The 16,015-nt window shown below is 41.7% G+C and overlaps 1 protein-coding gene across 5 annotated transcripts in view; it reads right to left on the bottom strand.

Moving 5' to 3' along the window:
• COP1 (COP1 E3 ubiquitin ligase) overlaps positions 1-16,015 on the bottom strand; it is a 468,098-nt gene that overhangs the window by 198,633 nt on the left and 253,450 nt on the right. For all 5 annotated transcript variants that reach the window (XM_033917061.1, XM_033917057.1, XM_033917058.1 and 2 more), the window contains one exon: positions 15,320-15,428. In XM_033917061.1, coding sequence (XP_033772952.1) covers positions 15,320-15,428 — 109 coding nt within the window. The remainder of the gene's footprint in view (positions 1-15,319; positions 15,429-16,015) is intronic.

The raw sequence follows: 16,015 nt of genomic DNA, 5'->3' as shown, positions 1-16,015 counted from the left end.
CCACTCCACGACCCAAGGGGGGGCTAAGGACCTGGTCCTATACCTTAAGTAGTTTTGAAATGGGGCCAGCTTTGTTTACCTGGACAGGTAATAGTGAGCCAACATGAAATAAAAAAATTCAGCTATTACACTTTCTCACATTGCATCAGGATTTACTAGCTAGAAAGAAAAGAAAAACTATTAGATAAGGCCTGATCCAAGAGCAAGTGAGAATGTGGATTAGTAGCTATGAATTAATAAATGAAAATTGGATAATCTGGAATAAAATGATCAGAAATACAAAAAGTTTAAAAACAGGGACTTTAAGTTACCATATGGATTTGATATATGTCATGTGCTTGATGGATATAGGGAGGCAAGCTAAGACATTTTTGTGATTGATGACTACCATATCAAATGTACTCCAGATGAGAAGATTAGGTTTCTTATAGAGTTTCTTTGTGTTAGAGTGACCAGCCTGAACTAGGCCAATCCTCAGGGAAATGTAGGCAGACAGGAGTTGGCTTTTGACCTGGTATCCACATACCAGGGGGCCCTGGTTTACCATGACTTGAGTTTGCTAAGGACAAATCTAAACCATATGTGTATCATGGTATGAATTGATCCAAAGTTAGCTATCAGAAAGTTAGGAAAAATTATATAATAGAAATTTACTTAGGCAGTTATAGGTAATATGTTAAAAAACCAATGTAGATTAGGAATATAAACTAACAAAACATAAAGATTAGGAATATAGTTTATTTTAATCTTCATATATCTGAAATCCTGAAGAGATCCTGATAAGGCAACAGATGGTGTTTGACCTCTGACCTTGAGCAACTTTTTCTACTTCATTGGAGAGCAACTTTTTTCTACGTAGAACCTTGATGGGAGGGGTACCTGCTCCTTTCCATCTTTTCTTTGTTCAGTCTTTGTGAGACAGAGATCTCAGAATAGAGAAGAACACTGACATTTACAGGAAAGAATATAAAATCTGAGGAGTTTTGTAAGTGTATTATAATATTGATCTATGTATTTCTTCTTTTTATAAAATATGTAAGCTTAATGTGAGAATGTAACTTTTTAGATATAAGAATGTAATTTGTGACACGCCTATATGAAGCTAGCCTTATATGGGAATAAATAATGTGAACCAATTAGACTGCAGATGGATTGTAACGAAGGAATGTCGTCATTTAGGATATATATGGACGTGTACCTGATAAGACATTGGAATTGTTAGGAGCAAGGCCAGCGTTTTTGGCTTCTGTAATAATTCTCTGATGCAAAAGATACTCAATTGATTTGCTAATAAAATTAATTGCGTACACTTATGACCTAATATTGATATCTAATAAAAAATAAGATTTTTGGATTTTATGAAAATATTTTGCATCATTATTTTTTTAATTTCATTTTACAATCCTAGAAAGCTATTAGTACGCATGTGCGCAATTAATCTGCAAGCAAAGCATTATCAAATCTCCATATTGGTCTACTCTTATCTTGATCAATAACATTAAATTCAACCCTCACCCCCCCATGATCAGACAAAATGATAGGATCAATGGAGGCTTGTGTTACTTGATGTACTAAATGATCTGAAATAAAAACATAATCAATTCTTGAAAATGATTTATGAACATGGGAACAAAAAGAAAATTCTCGATCATTAAAATGAAGAATATGCCATATATCTTTTAAATTGGAAGATTGTACAAAATTATCCAAACCTAATGACTTTATAATTTTGCTAGGTTTTTTATCCATTAAAGGATCCATAACAGCATTAAAATCTCCCGCCACTACTAAATTAGAAGCAGCCAGTGGCAAAATCAATTGTTGTAGAGACTTAAAAAACTATTTGTTTCGAATTAGGGGCATATACATTGAATAGCGCCAAAGTAGTATTACCCATACTCATTTCAACATGCACCCATCTTCCTAAGGGATCAAAAGCAATTAAATTAAACACTGCATTACATTTTTTGTTAACCAAAATAGTAACTCCAGCTTTTTTCTTTACCGCAGGAACAAAGAAGCAATGCTTCATTGCACTGGAACTACTGCTCACTTTGCACTGTTCTCTGCACTATTATATTGTTTTAAATATATTTTAAATTTGTTTTATGATTGTTGTTTTTACCTGCTTCTTAATTTGCCTCTTCAGATCTTCCTAAGGCTTTTCTGCCGCCGCAAAGCGGCGGCTCGTCACTGGACTCCGCCCCTTGACCCGGTACATGACTCTTAAAACTTGCCTCTTTGCGGCGCACGCCAAAGGAGCGCACCTAAGGAGCATTTTATGCTCCTTGATGTGCTCCTTTGTGTGCTACTGCTGTGTGCCAAGAATAAATCTCAGAGGTTTTATCTTAAACCCTCCAAGTTTCTTTTTAATTGTCAGTTACTCTTTTTCTTATATTTAACATTTATCCTTTCGGGTTTTTTCACATATCGGTTTCTTCTTCTTAGTTCAACTACAAATTCTTGTCAACCAATGGAGTCCTTTTCCCCTATTCCAGTCATTCAAAGTTTTAAATCTAAAATCAGTGTTAAAACCTCTTTCACTCCTCGTTCCTCAAATTACATAAATTTACCATTAACTTATATAAAAAATAACTCACTTCCTGTGACCGCTAGAGAAAGCCAAATTAAAATTGGTTTTATTAATACTCGTTCCCTCAAAACCAAATTTCATCTGCTTAAAGACTTAATCAATCATAATTCATTAGATGTCCTATGCATTATAGAAACTTGGTTAGTTAATGGGGAAGAAGCTTATCTATCATATGCCTGTCCTTCAAGTTATTCTTTTCTTTATAATCATCGATCTCATAAGCGAGGCGGTGGGTTAGCAATTATATTTCGTAAATCTCTAGTAACGGTCACTGAGCGTTCTCCAGCTAATTCCCCTATAGAATTCCTACAATTTACTGTCAATATTAGGCCAAAGATAGACGCACTTCTTCTCTACCTGCCTCCTCCAATCTCCCGAAATAATTTGACTCATTTACAAGCCTTACTATATGACTTTGGTTCCTCCACTCAAAATCCTTTAATCCTTGGTGACTTCAATATTCACTTCGATGAGATGAATAATCATAATACTATAGAAATACTCTCTCACATCAATCATCTGGACTTGTATCCCTTTCTTAAACTCTACACTCACCAAGAAGGTCATATTTTGGATATGGTTTTAGTTCCTAAATCAGCCATCTCTAACTATTCTCTTGGTCCCAACTTTTCAGTCCCTTGGTCTGATCATCATTTTGTCTCATTAACTTATAGCTGTCCACATTTTATGGTTTCTTCTGCTCATAAAACCTTCGTTTCAAGAGACTTGCGTAAACTTTCATCCGAATCTATAATTTCTATTTTCGACCTAGAACTGCTCAAAATTATTACAGGTTCTTTAGACGACTCCCTCGCTCTTTGGAACAGAAATATCACATCTCTACTTGATAAATTAGCTCCACTCCAAACTAAAACTATTACCGCTCGGAAAACGCAAAATCCTTGGTTCTCAGCAGAACTAAACATCATAAAAAAACAACTGCGATCATTGGAGCGCAGATGGAGACACCAAAAAACCATAGTTAACTTAGAAAAATTTAAATAACATTCAAGATATTATAAATCTAAAATTAACAAGGCAAAAATGGATTATTTCTCACAACTAATTGAAAAAGCTCGAAACCCTTCCACTCTTTTTTCAATTCTTAAATCAATACAACCTAATACCAAACAGTCAAATCAGACAAATAGCACAGTTACTTACCGTAACAGGTGTTATCCAGGGACAGCAGGCAGATATTCTTAACGTATGGGTGACGTCACCGACGGAGCCCCGGTACGGACCTTTTTAACTAGAAAGTTCTAGTTGGCCGCACCGCGCATGCGCGAGTGCCTTCCCGCCTGACGGAGGAGTGCGTGGTCTCCAGTTTTTTCATTTCCGCGGAGCGAAGAAGACGCATGTGCTTTCAACGGCCGTTGAAAACTCTCTTTTTGCCTTCCCGCTCGCGATTTTTGATCCCTTTTTGTTCTTTTTTTTGTCTTTCGACTTTAATTTCTCTAAAAAAAAATTCTCGTGTTTTTTCCTTTTGTTTTTTCCAACCGGCCCCGGCGGGGCCTGTTGTAATCATACAAGCCTCCGGGTTTGATTTCGCGGAGGCCGTGTTTCCCTTCATGCCCCCTCAACCGGGCTTCAAGAAGTGCCAGCGGTGTGCACGCCCGATCTCTCTAAGCCAGCTGGTTTAAATGCAGAGATTGAGTGGGCCACATTATTCTAACTCTTGCCAGTATTTTGGGGGGCTATTTTGTGAATGAATGGTCATTAGTTTTTTGTGAATGAAGGGTCATCTATTTAGTTAGTTTTTTTTCGAGTGCTGATGTCAGCACCGAGCAGCCCTCTGATAGGTTGTAGGATGGAGAGAGGGGGGCGGGTCTTTCACAGCTTGCACTTTAAAAAGAGACTTGAAGCAGGCCGCCACCATCTTGTATTTGAAGAGTCTATGCGGGATGGTGGTTAACGGCATGGTAAGAGACAGCAAAAGATTTGGTAGTGATAGTTTACAGTATGGGACTAAGGGAGTTGCGTGAGCGGCTTAGTAATATGATTCTGTATTTTTTTGCTTTAGTGTGGATCCCTGACGAAGTGGCAGCGAAACATGTCGGGTCCACCAGCATAGTACAGAACACTTTTGAAGATAAGTACACATACTTCATTAGTCGTTTTAAAAGTTATAAAAAGTGTTTAAAAAAACATAAAAGTATTGAGCATTAGCTATTAAAATTTAAGCCTTGACCGATGAAGAGGTTACACATGAATCTCCCCGTTATAAGAACATAGCCTGTATGAGACGGAGGAGGGGTGTTTCTGAGGTCTATGGCTAAAACAGAAGCAGCAACACCAGATAAGAATCTAAAGGTGTAATATAGAAAGAATACTTTAAAGGTTGGAATCTTGGAATTGGATATTGAATTTTAATCATAATATATTGCTTGGAGCAAGGATACTTGCTTCTACTGGAGTGGCAAATGTTATGGCTCTACAAAAGTTGTTTAACAGTAGACCATTTATCTGAAAAGGTCAGTTCACGGCTCCAACACCATGTGTTTTGCTACGCTACATCAGGAAGCCGGAAGGATAAGTTTTTTTTATATTGATTTTATTTGCAGTGTGCAGTGCCTGAGTCCTTTGGTCTACACACGTGATGTTGAGAAAAGACGCCCTGTGGCGGTACTTGGAGAGACCTCCCAGGAAAGGGACTTGGGAGTTCTGATCAACAATCCATGAAGCCATCTGCAGAATACGCTGCGGCGGCGAAAAGGGCAAATAGAATGCTAGGAATGATCAAGAAGGAGATCACGAACAGAACAAAGAAGAGTATCATGCTGCTGTACCGGGCCATGGTACGCCCTCACCTGGAGTACTGCGTCCAGCAGTGTTCGCTGTACATGAAAAAGGACATGGTACCACTCGAAAGGGTCCAGAGAATAGCGACTGAAATGGTTAAGAGGATGGAGGAGTTGCTGTACAGTGAGAGATTAGAGAAGCTGGGCCTCTTCTCACTTGAAAAGAGGAGACTACGAGGGGACATGATTGAAACATTGACATGATTGAAACATTCAAAATACTGAAGGGAATAGACTTAGTAGAGAGACTGTTCACCCTCTCCAAGGTAGGGAGAACGAGAGGTCACTCTAAAGTTGAAAGGAGATAGATTCTTCTTCACCCAGAGAGTGGTAGAACACTGGAACGCTCTTCCAGGGTTTCAAGACAAAGTTGGACAAGTTCATGCTAAACTGGTGGAGCACTGGTCTTGACCTAGGAGCTGCCGCGTGAGCGGACTGCTGGGCAGGATGGACCACTGGTCTGACCCAGCAGCGGCAATTCTTATGTTCTTATGTAAAAATGAAGTTAGCAGACAACCAAGTTAGGGAAAATATTTTATTTTCAATATAGTGATTGAAATGTGCCATTTCTGAGAAAGGAAAGATGTTAAACTAACTGTGAGGGCCTTGAAAAACTCTTAACAGTTAAAGGAAAGATTTATAAACTATAAAGAGTTTTACCTCATGCAAAATTGTCAGTTCTTTAATAAGACATTAACTATTTTTTTCTGTGGCCCTCCAAGTACCTACAAATCCAAAATGTGGCTCTGCAAATGGTTTGAGTTTGAGACCACTGCTCTAGGGTATACATATTCAGGGCTTCCAGTTTCTCCTCATACATCTTTTGGCACAAACGTCCTACCATTTTTGTCACCTTCCTCTGGACTACTTCAAGCCTTCTTATATCCTTTGCCAGATACGGTCTCCAAAACTGAACACAATACTCCAAGTGGGGTCTCATCAAAGACTTGTACAGGGGCATCAACACCTTCTTTCTTCTACTGGCTATACCTCTTTCTGTACAGCCTAGCATCCATCTGGCAACATCCACCACCTTGTCACACTGTCTCTTTGCCTTTAGATCTTCAGACACTATCACCCCAAGGACCCTCTCCCCATCCGTGCATATCAGCCTCTCACCTCCCAGCTACTTCTGATTGCTAATTCCCAAATGCATTACTCTACACTTCTTTGCATTGAATTTTAGTTGCGAGATATTAGACCATTCCTCTAACTTTTGCAGATCCTTTTTCATGTTTTAAACTCCCTCCTCAGTGTCTACTCTGTTACAAATCTTGGTATCATTCTCAAAGAAGCAAACCTTTCCTTCTAACCCTTCAGCAATGTCACTCAAAAACATATTGAAAAGGATTGGCTCCAGCAACAATCCCTGAGGGACTCCACTACTCACCTTTCCTTCTTCTGAGCGAATTCCATTAACCACCACACTCTGGCGTCTGTCCATCAACCAGTTTGTAATCCAGTTCACAACTTTGGGTCCTAACTTCAGACCATCAAGTTTTTTCAAGAGCCTCCTATGAGGAACCGTGTCAAAGGCTTTGCTGAATCTAAGTAAATTGCATCTAGCATATGTCCTTGGTCCAATTCTCTAGTCACCCAATCAAAAAATTCAATCAGATTTGTTTGGCACGATTTACCTTTAGTAAAGCCTTGGATCCTGTAACCCAAAAGATTCAAGGAATTTCACTATCCTTTCTTTCAGTAATACTTCCATTATTATTTTTCCAATAACCGAAGTCAGGCTTACCTGTCTGTAGTTTCCAGCTTCATCTCTGCAACCACTTTTGTGAATTGGCACCACATCCGCTCTTCTCCAATCCTCAGGAACCACCCCGTCTCCAGAGACTTGTTTAACAAATCTTTAATAGGACCCGCCAGAACCTGTCTGAGCTCCCTCAATATCCTGGGATGGATCCTGTCCGGTTCCATTTCTTTGTCCACTTTCAATTTTTCAAGTTGTTCATAAACACTTTCTTCCGTCAACAGTGAGGTATCCACTCCATTCTCGTGAGTATCTTTGCCAGACAATCTCGGTCCTTCTCCAGGAACCTAATCTTTCATTCTTGTACAATCCCACTTTACTCTGGGACCAGCTGGACGTAACAGAGCAGTTCCAAAGAATCAGGGTGGGACCGATGAGCCTGCTGCCAAGACAGAGGCACCAAAAGCAGCACCCTGCTTGGCCACCACATCGATCCTTTAAAACTTGGTGAACGTATGCAAGGAGGACCAGGTAGCGGCCCTGCAAATCTCATCCAAAGAGACAGCCGACGACATCGTCCAGAAGAACGAAACACCTCTGGTAGAATGAGCCCTCATCGCGAGGGGAGCTTCTTTCCAGACTCCATGTAAGCTGCGGAAATGGTCAAACAGATCCAACTGGAAACGGTAGCCTTAGTAGCTGGCCTACCCTTGTATGCAGGACCTGAAAAAACAAACAGATGTCAGAGAGGTGAAACTCGTTCGTGACCTCCAAATACCACCACAACAATTTGTGCACGTCCAATAACTGCAACACCCAGTCCTGATCCGGAGTAAACAAAAGCAGCCAGGCTTCCTGATTCATATGGAAAGTGGAAGACACTTTCGGAAGAAAAGGAACAGTGTGCAGCATCACACCTGAATCCATAATACACAGAAAAGGATCCTGGCAGAAAAGAGCCTGAAGCTCCGAAACATTATAGGCTGAGGTAATGGCCACAAGAAACAATGTAACTGTATAACTTGTTTTCATGTAATTTTATTATGTTAACCGCTTAGAAATTAGATTAAGCGGTCAAAAAAATATTTTAATAAACTTGAAACACAGTCTTGATAGCAAGATTCATAAGGGACATCTGCTCCATTGGCTCACACGGCAGACAAGCCAGAGATCAGAGAACCAGGTTGATTCCAGGTTGACATGGAAGGTGCAGCGGAAGCCAAAGCCTCAGAGTGCCCCGCAGAAAACAGACTAAATCTGGATGAGCTGCCAAGGAGCCCCTCAGAGAAGGAGGGTCCATACAAGAGAGCCTGGCAATCTGCACCCAGAAAGAAGCTATCGCTAAGTCTCTTCTTCAAGCCAACCTGCAGAAACTCCAGAACATGAAGAATCAATGAAACAGATGGGTCCACCTGTCTCTGCAAACACAACAACGGTGACCAATTGGTGTTCAGTCTCTTTGACTCGACACGATCGTGTTTCGGCCCATAAGGGCCTGCCTTAGGAGTCTTGTAAACCAATTTGTACAATAACTTACGGGCCAAAACACGATCGTGTCGAGTCCATTACAATAAAAGAGACTGAACACCAATTGGTCACCTTTGTTGTGTTTGCTGTTCACTGGTGTGAAGGCAGTTTCTCCTGTTTGTATCCAACTGTATCAGAACACATCATTCCTGATAACATTGGGATTATACAAGAACCACCACCAAAAATATTGCCTTTCAGATCAGCTAGTTCAACTAACAGGGGTTCAAATGAGTTTTCATCATCTGGGTAAGTACGTACAATGTTGAGGTCTACTACTGAACGGGATTAATGGGAAGTTTCAACAGAAGTAAAACCTGCATAAATCGAACTGAATACTGTACAGAGATGGATATTCCCTCTATAAGATAAAATCCAACTGCACTAAAATGAACCCTATTCAAACAGATTGTGTGAAGAAAGTAAAATGATCTGTGGCCTTGCCTTCACACCAATCAGCAATCCTCTTCCACTTAAACCTCTATGCTTTTCTAGTGGAATCCTTTCAGGTAGCCAGCAAGATCTGTGAGACATTGGCAAGCAAGTTCAGAGAAACTCATCTCTGAAAAATAAGGTGGGAGAGTTAACAGTAAATAGTGCTAAATGAAGAGGTAGATATAATAGGCATATCAGAGACCTGGTGGAAGGAGGATAATAAGTGGGACACTGTATTACGAGGGTTTTGATCCCACTGTGTTATGAGTTGTACTAATCCCACTGCTTGTCCTGAAATTGCTGATCTGCTGTTAGTGATCTATAAACTACTGTTAAAATTGTCTAAAGTACTTGAATATTGGAAGGTGGCCAATGTTACATCAATTTTTTTTTTAGTTGTTTATTTATTTTCACATCAAACAAAAAACTTTAACAAAGGAAATACAATATACATAATGAGAAAGTATAATTAAAGAAAAAATAAGATGAGAAAGGGGAATGTAGTCCCGTTCTCACCTAATATTACTATGAGCATAGTCCACAAATAAGGGGGAAAGAACCATACCCAATCAAGGGAAATTGAATTAAGAAATATACAATAGGAAATTACAAAATTCTATTGGATTAACTAATTAAGCCTGGATAGAGGATGTCACGGTTGGGTCTGGGGCTCTTAAGGTCTCAAGAAAACCTGCTCCCTAGAAAACTCCAAGAAGGGAGCCCTACAAGAGAAAGCCTGCAACTCAGAAACACGTCTAGCTGAAGTAATGTCCACCAAGAAGACCGCCTTAAGAATAAAGGTCCTTTAAAGAGCAGTCGCCCAACGTTTCAAAAGGAGAGCACACTAGAACTGACAGAACCAGATTCAGATCCCAAGAAGGAATAGAGGATCGCATGGGAGGCTTGAGCAACTTGGCCGCCCACAAGAAGCGAATCACATCAGGAATGGCAGTCAAACGCTGAACTTTCACTAACCCCTGGAAGGCTGACAAGGCCGCAAGTTGAACTTGGAGAGAAGACCAAGCCAGTCCTCTATCCAGGCCATCCTGCAAGAACTCTAAGATGTTAGGCAGGAAAGCATGAAAAGAAACCAATCCACGCCCATCACACCATTCCTCAAATAGATGCCAAACCCCTCACATAAGCCCGAGAGGTGGAAAGCCTCCGGAACCCCAAGAGATTAGAGATCACTTTATCTGAATACCCCTTCTTACCTAGGCGACCCCTTTCAAGAGAGACAAGCTGCAAGACAAAAGGGACCCGGATCGAACATTGGAATGGGACCCTGAGTTAGAAGATCATCCATGAGAGGCAGAGGAAGAGGATCCGCCACCAGATGCCTCACCAGATCTGAATACCATGGGCGTCGAGGCCAATCCAGGGCCACCTGAACCATAAGGCCCAGATGGCAAATTATGCAGAGAAGAACTCTTCCCACTAATAGCCACAGAGGGAACACATACAACAGCCCTTCCGTTGGCCATTGTTGAACCAGAGCATCCAGGCCAGACGACTGAAGAAGCGAGTTGTTTTGGCGTTGACACTTGTGGCCATCAGGTCCATGAGGGGCTGACCCCAAGATTGCACTATCAACTGAAAGGCCACCAGGCTGAGGCACCACTCTCCGGGATCTAGCACGTGACAAACTTAGGAAGTCCACTTGAACATTCTATACTCTGGCTATATGGGATGCTGATATTTTTTTAAAGTGCGACTCTGCCCAGACCATGAGCAGAGTCGCCTCCTGTGCCACCAAAGCGCTCCTGGTGCCCCCCTGATGATTGACATAGGCCACCACCGTGACATTGTCTGACAGAAACCTGACTGACTTGCCCATCAGAAAGGACTGGAAGACTAGCAACGCCAGACGGATGGCTATAGTCTCCAAGACATTGATCGGCCAAGAAGCCTCCTCCGTGGACCAGGTGCCCTGAGCTGAGTGACCTAGACACTGAGCTCCCCAACCGAGAAGACTGGCATCCGTGAGGAGCATCGTCCACTGCGGCTGGTCCAGACTCGCCCCTTGTACAAGATGGGGGGTCTGGAGCCACCAACTAGGACTGCCCCGAGCTAAGCTCGGAAGCGGAACAGGGTGATCCAGACTATGCCTCTGAGGTGGCCACCTCCGAAGAGCATACTGAAGAGGACACATGTGGGCCCGCGACCACCTCACTACATCAAGGGAGGCCGCCATCGACCCCAAGACTTGGAGGAAATCCTGCATCCAAAGACACCAGGATGCCATAAGAAGGCGAATCTGAGATTGCAATTTGGTTATCCAGGCCTCCGGAAGGAAGACCTTCCCCAAGGAGGTGTCGAACAGGACCCCTAGATGCTCCAGGCACTGAGATGGAGGCAACAAGCTCTTGGAAAGGTTGACTACCCATCCCAGCGACTGTAGAAACTGCACCAACCAAGCCGTGACCCGGGTGCTCTCCTGGAACGACTTCGCTCGAATCAACCAGCCGTCCAGGTAGGGATGAACTAGAATGCCCTCGCGACAACCACCATGACCTTGGTGAACGTCCGCGGAGCTGTGAACAGACCAAAGGGAAGTGCACAGAGCTGATAGTGTTGGCCCAAGATCGCAAAGCACAAGAAGCGATGATGGGAGGCCCGAATAGTAATGTGCAAGTAGGCCTCGGTTAGATTTACAGAGGTCAGAAACTCCCCCGGCTGAACTGCAAGAATCACAGACTGCAGAGTTTCCATGCGGAAGGAAGGCACGTGAAGAGCCCTGTTGATCCCCTTCAAATCCAGGATGGGTCAAAAGGTCCCTTCTTTCTTTGGCACCACAAAATAAATTGAGTACCAACCTGTGTCCCACTCCTTCAGGGAAACTGGAACCACTGCACGAAGATCCAACAGTCTTTGAAGGGTCTGAAGAAAGGCCTGCTGCTTCCATGACACCTGTGAAAGAGAAGCGAGAAAACGGTCTGGCAAGGACCGGGTGAACTCCAGAGCATAGCCGTCCTGGATCACTTCCAGAATCACTGATCAGACGTGATATCTGCCCACTTTAGATAAAAGTCTCTCAGCTGTGCGCCCACCGGAACCAAGACAGGTGCCAGAAAGGAGTCATTGGGCAGGACGGGTGGCAGGAGAGCCGGCGGGGACATTATCTGCACCCTGGTGGGCCCCACGAAAGGACTGCATGCGCTGGAAGAATCTGCCTCTAGAGAGCATAGAAGATGGAAAAAGGTAGCCCCTTTACCATGGCAGAAATCAAGCCCATACGCAGCACCACCTCGAGCCAGCGGCCTAGGCCTATCCTCAGGCAAACGAGGCACTTTGGAATCAGTGAGAGTCTGAACCAACCTGTCCAGGTCCTCACCAAAAAAGAAAGATCCTTTGAAAGGAAACTTCGTCAACTTAGCTTTGGACGCCGAATCCGCCCACCAAGCGCGAAGCCACACGGTACGGCGTGCTGCCACTCCAAAGGCCAAAGACTTGGCAGAAGCTCGCAAGAGGTCATACATGGTATCCAAGAGATAAGAAGTACCCAATTCAATTTTGGCAACTTCTTGCTTCAGCAAGTTCCAATTCTCAGATTTACTGTCAGGTACATGCTGGGCCCAACGAAAATGCACACGAGCCACTAGCCCGCCACACATTGCCGCCTGGACCGACCGAGCTGTCACATCAAAACTTGTTTAAGGAGGGACTCCAACTTATGCTCCTCCAGGTCCTTCAATTCTCAAAAGATGACTGTGTATCCAATATATATATTGGATTCACAGTCAGAAGGAAGTGCAACCAGAGACTCATGAAATCACCAGACAACAAAGGTAGAAAAAATGATTTTAGTTTCAATTTAGTGATCAGAATTTGTCACTTTTGAGAATTTATGCCTGCTGTCTTATGTTTTGCACTATATTTGTCTATTTTTCTACAGCTGTTACCGAGGTGACATTGCATATTTTAGTCAACTGCCTTGACATCTTTGAAAAATAACCGAATATAAATGATAATTAACATTTTCTCTGTGTACAGTGTGCTTTGTGTTTTTTCTTTATTTTGTGGTTACCATTATATATATATTTATTTATTTCACATGCTTCGTCTCCTCCAGACCTCATTCCATTCCCCATCCAACATCTCTCTCATTCTTCTATTCCCCATGCATCTCTATCTCACTCCTCTCTATGCCCAATTTTCCTCTTCCTTTCCCCATATGCACCATCTCTTTCCCATTCACTCACACACTCATGTCAAACAATTGTCCCTTTCTATTCCCTCCCTTCCTCCTTCCTATGTCCCACATTAGTGCCCCCTTCCTCCCTCCTTCCTATGTCCCTCCTTCCTATGTCCCCCCCTCACTGCCTTCCAGCCTTTGTCCCACCCCCTTCCTCCCTCCCTCTCTCCTCCAAAATCTGCCTTCCCCCAAGTCGACCTGCGGCCAATTCCTCCTCTCCCTGGTCCACCGCTAGCCTGGAACTTCTCTCCGACGTCAGAATTGACGTCATGGGAAAGCTTGTGGGCCAGCAGCGTGCAATCACTGCATGTGCCTGTCCCTTCCCAACAGGTGGACCGTGTACCCCCTAGGGTACATGTACTGCAGGTTGAAAAACCCTGATCTAGGGAATTTGGAAGGGATTCTTTTCATCTGATTGTAACATAAGAACATAAGAATTGCCGCTGCTGGGTCTGACCAGTGGTCCATCATACCCAGCAGTCCGCTCATGCGGCGGCCCTCTGGTCAAAGACCAGCGCCTTAACTGAGACTAGCCCTACCTACGTACGTTCTGGTTCAGCAGGAACTTGCCTAACTTTGTCTTGAATCCCTAGAGGGTGCTTTCCCCTATGACAGACTCCGGAAGAGAGTTCTAGTTTTCTACCACTCTCTGGGTGAAAAAGAACTTCCTTATGTTCGTACGGAATCTATCTTCTTTCAATTTTAGCGAATGCCCTCTCGTTCTCCCTACCTTGGAGAGGGTGAACAACCTGTCCTTATCAACTAAGTCTATTCCCTTCAGTACCTTGAACATTTCGATCATGTCCCCTCTCAATCTCCTCTGTTCGAGGGAGAAGAGGCACAGTTTCTCAAATCTTTCGCTGTATGACAACTCCTCCAGCCCCTTAGCCATCTTAGTCGCTCTTCTCTGGACCCTTTCGAATAGTATCATGTCCTTTTTCATGTACGGCGACCAGTGATTTGTCCAACAAAACAGTAGGTCCCATTGAAGACTGGTGACATGTCACATTCTGGATATTTTCCACAGAGCTTGTCTTAAATAGAAACATGCTACTGGTATGATATGAACTATTGATGCCATGTGGCCATACATTTTCAATATTTGCCCAATTGATAATTGCCAACTTTTCTGAATTTTCCTAAAATGAATACCAAAGCAAAAATCCTTCATTGTGGAAGAAAGACTGTTGCTCCAATATACAAATTTATATTAAAAATTTAAATATAACAATAGCAGCTCATTTTGAGTCAATTTTGAAAGATCTGTTGAATGTGTATATATGGAGTTTTGTCTATAACACATTATAATTTTTTCATGATCTTTTGATGATTTACTTTTGTTAATTTTACAGTTGTCATTGGTATTATTGTTGGTTTCATCCTTATCACTTTGAAAGAGTAGAGCAATTGATTTTTGATGAATTACTATCATTCTGGGTAATCTAACTTAGATACATATTTGTCTGACATAAAGCAACCTCAATGTCATCATGATTTTAGTCATCCATGAATAGCTTTTTCTTTTAGATTTTTTGTTTCCCTCAAGTTCTGAGTTGTCCCTCCAATTTTATTCATTATTTCATATTTTTTAATTTAATTTATACAGCCACTCCAAAGCTATGATGATGTTATTATGATTCTTAAGATACTTCTAGTCCTGATGATTCTGGGGAAAGGTGACTAAAGAAATCCAACAAAAAACTGGAAGTTTTAATTAATTTTGTTTGTAACAATTTGTAATACAACAGTCCAAACCCTAACTTATGTGAAAATTTTTTTAAAAAAAGTTGAAGAAGTTCAAACATGAGTAGAACTGACCTACTTATGAAGGAGGTATAAACAAAGAGGGAAATGCATGATTTTTTTGAAGGCACTGCTGTGAATAAGTAAAAATGACTTGCTGGGAAAAGTTAATAGAAAAATTATTAAGGAAATAAAAAATATCTGCTAGTAAGAGTAAAAATGCTTATGGTAAATTCTGTATGGTATCTAACTAAACTTTGGAAGAAGACACTGCAATCAAAAACACAATGCTGAAAACTGAACATATGAAGATTATTTTGTACCTGGTACACCTTTGACCTCTGCCCTGTAAACCCATCCCAAAGGATGACGGTGCCTTCATAGTCACTGCTGGCTAATAGGTTCTTGTGGTAACTACTCCAGCTGATACAGCTATACAAGAAAGAGAAATACAATCAATGTAGCTCTTTGGCTGGTATATGAATAAGCAAATTAAATCACATAACATGAAATGAAGTATCACACTATATTGTAATAGCTATATAATGCTAGAATTTATAAAGTCATGTGTGGCACATAATAGTCAAGTAAAAGTATTTGTTTTGTCAAATATGAGAGCCCTAAAAAGTAAACATTATAAGAATATTAAGACACTGTAGCTTAAGTTTTAAGTTGACACACCAGCTGCTGAATTCACTGAATGCCTTGCTTCTGATCTCTGTAACTTATCAAAAGCCAATCACAATAGTTATGTGAAGGATACTTGAATATAAGACAGGTAATACAATACTTAATGATAAGATATTTTCTTAATTTCAAGACAATTTTTCAAGCTTTAACTTCATGCTTTATACTACCCTCATGTACTAGACAGCAATGTGATTAGGAATTTTGAGTATTCTACTGAACTAAAAAAAAAAATAAAATAAAAAAAGGGAAGCTCCAGGGGCAGAGAAAAAGATGGATAATGGATAGAAGGGGAAGAAAAAGGGCAGATGCTGGAAAGAAGAAAATGAAGA

Source organism: Geotrypetes seraphini, chromosome 12, assembly GCF_902459505.1.
Source record: "Geotrypetes seraphini chromosome 12, aGeoSer1.1, whole genome shotgun sequence".
Taxonomy (NCBI): Eukaryota; Metazoa; Chordata; class Amphibia; order Gymnophiona; family Dermophiidae; genus Geotrypetes; species Geotrypetes seraphini.
This window is presented reverse-complemented; position numbering and strand designations above follow the sequence as displayed.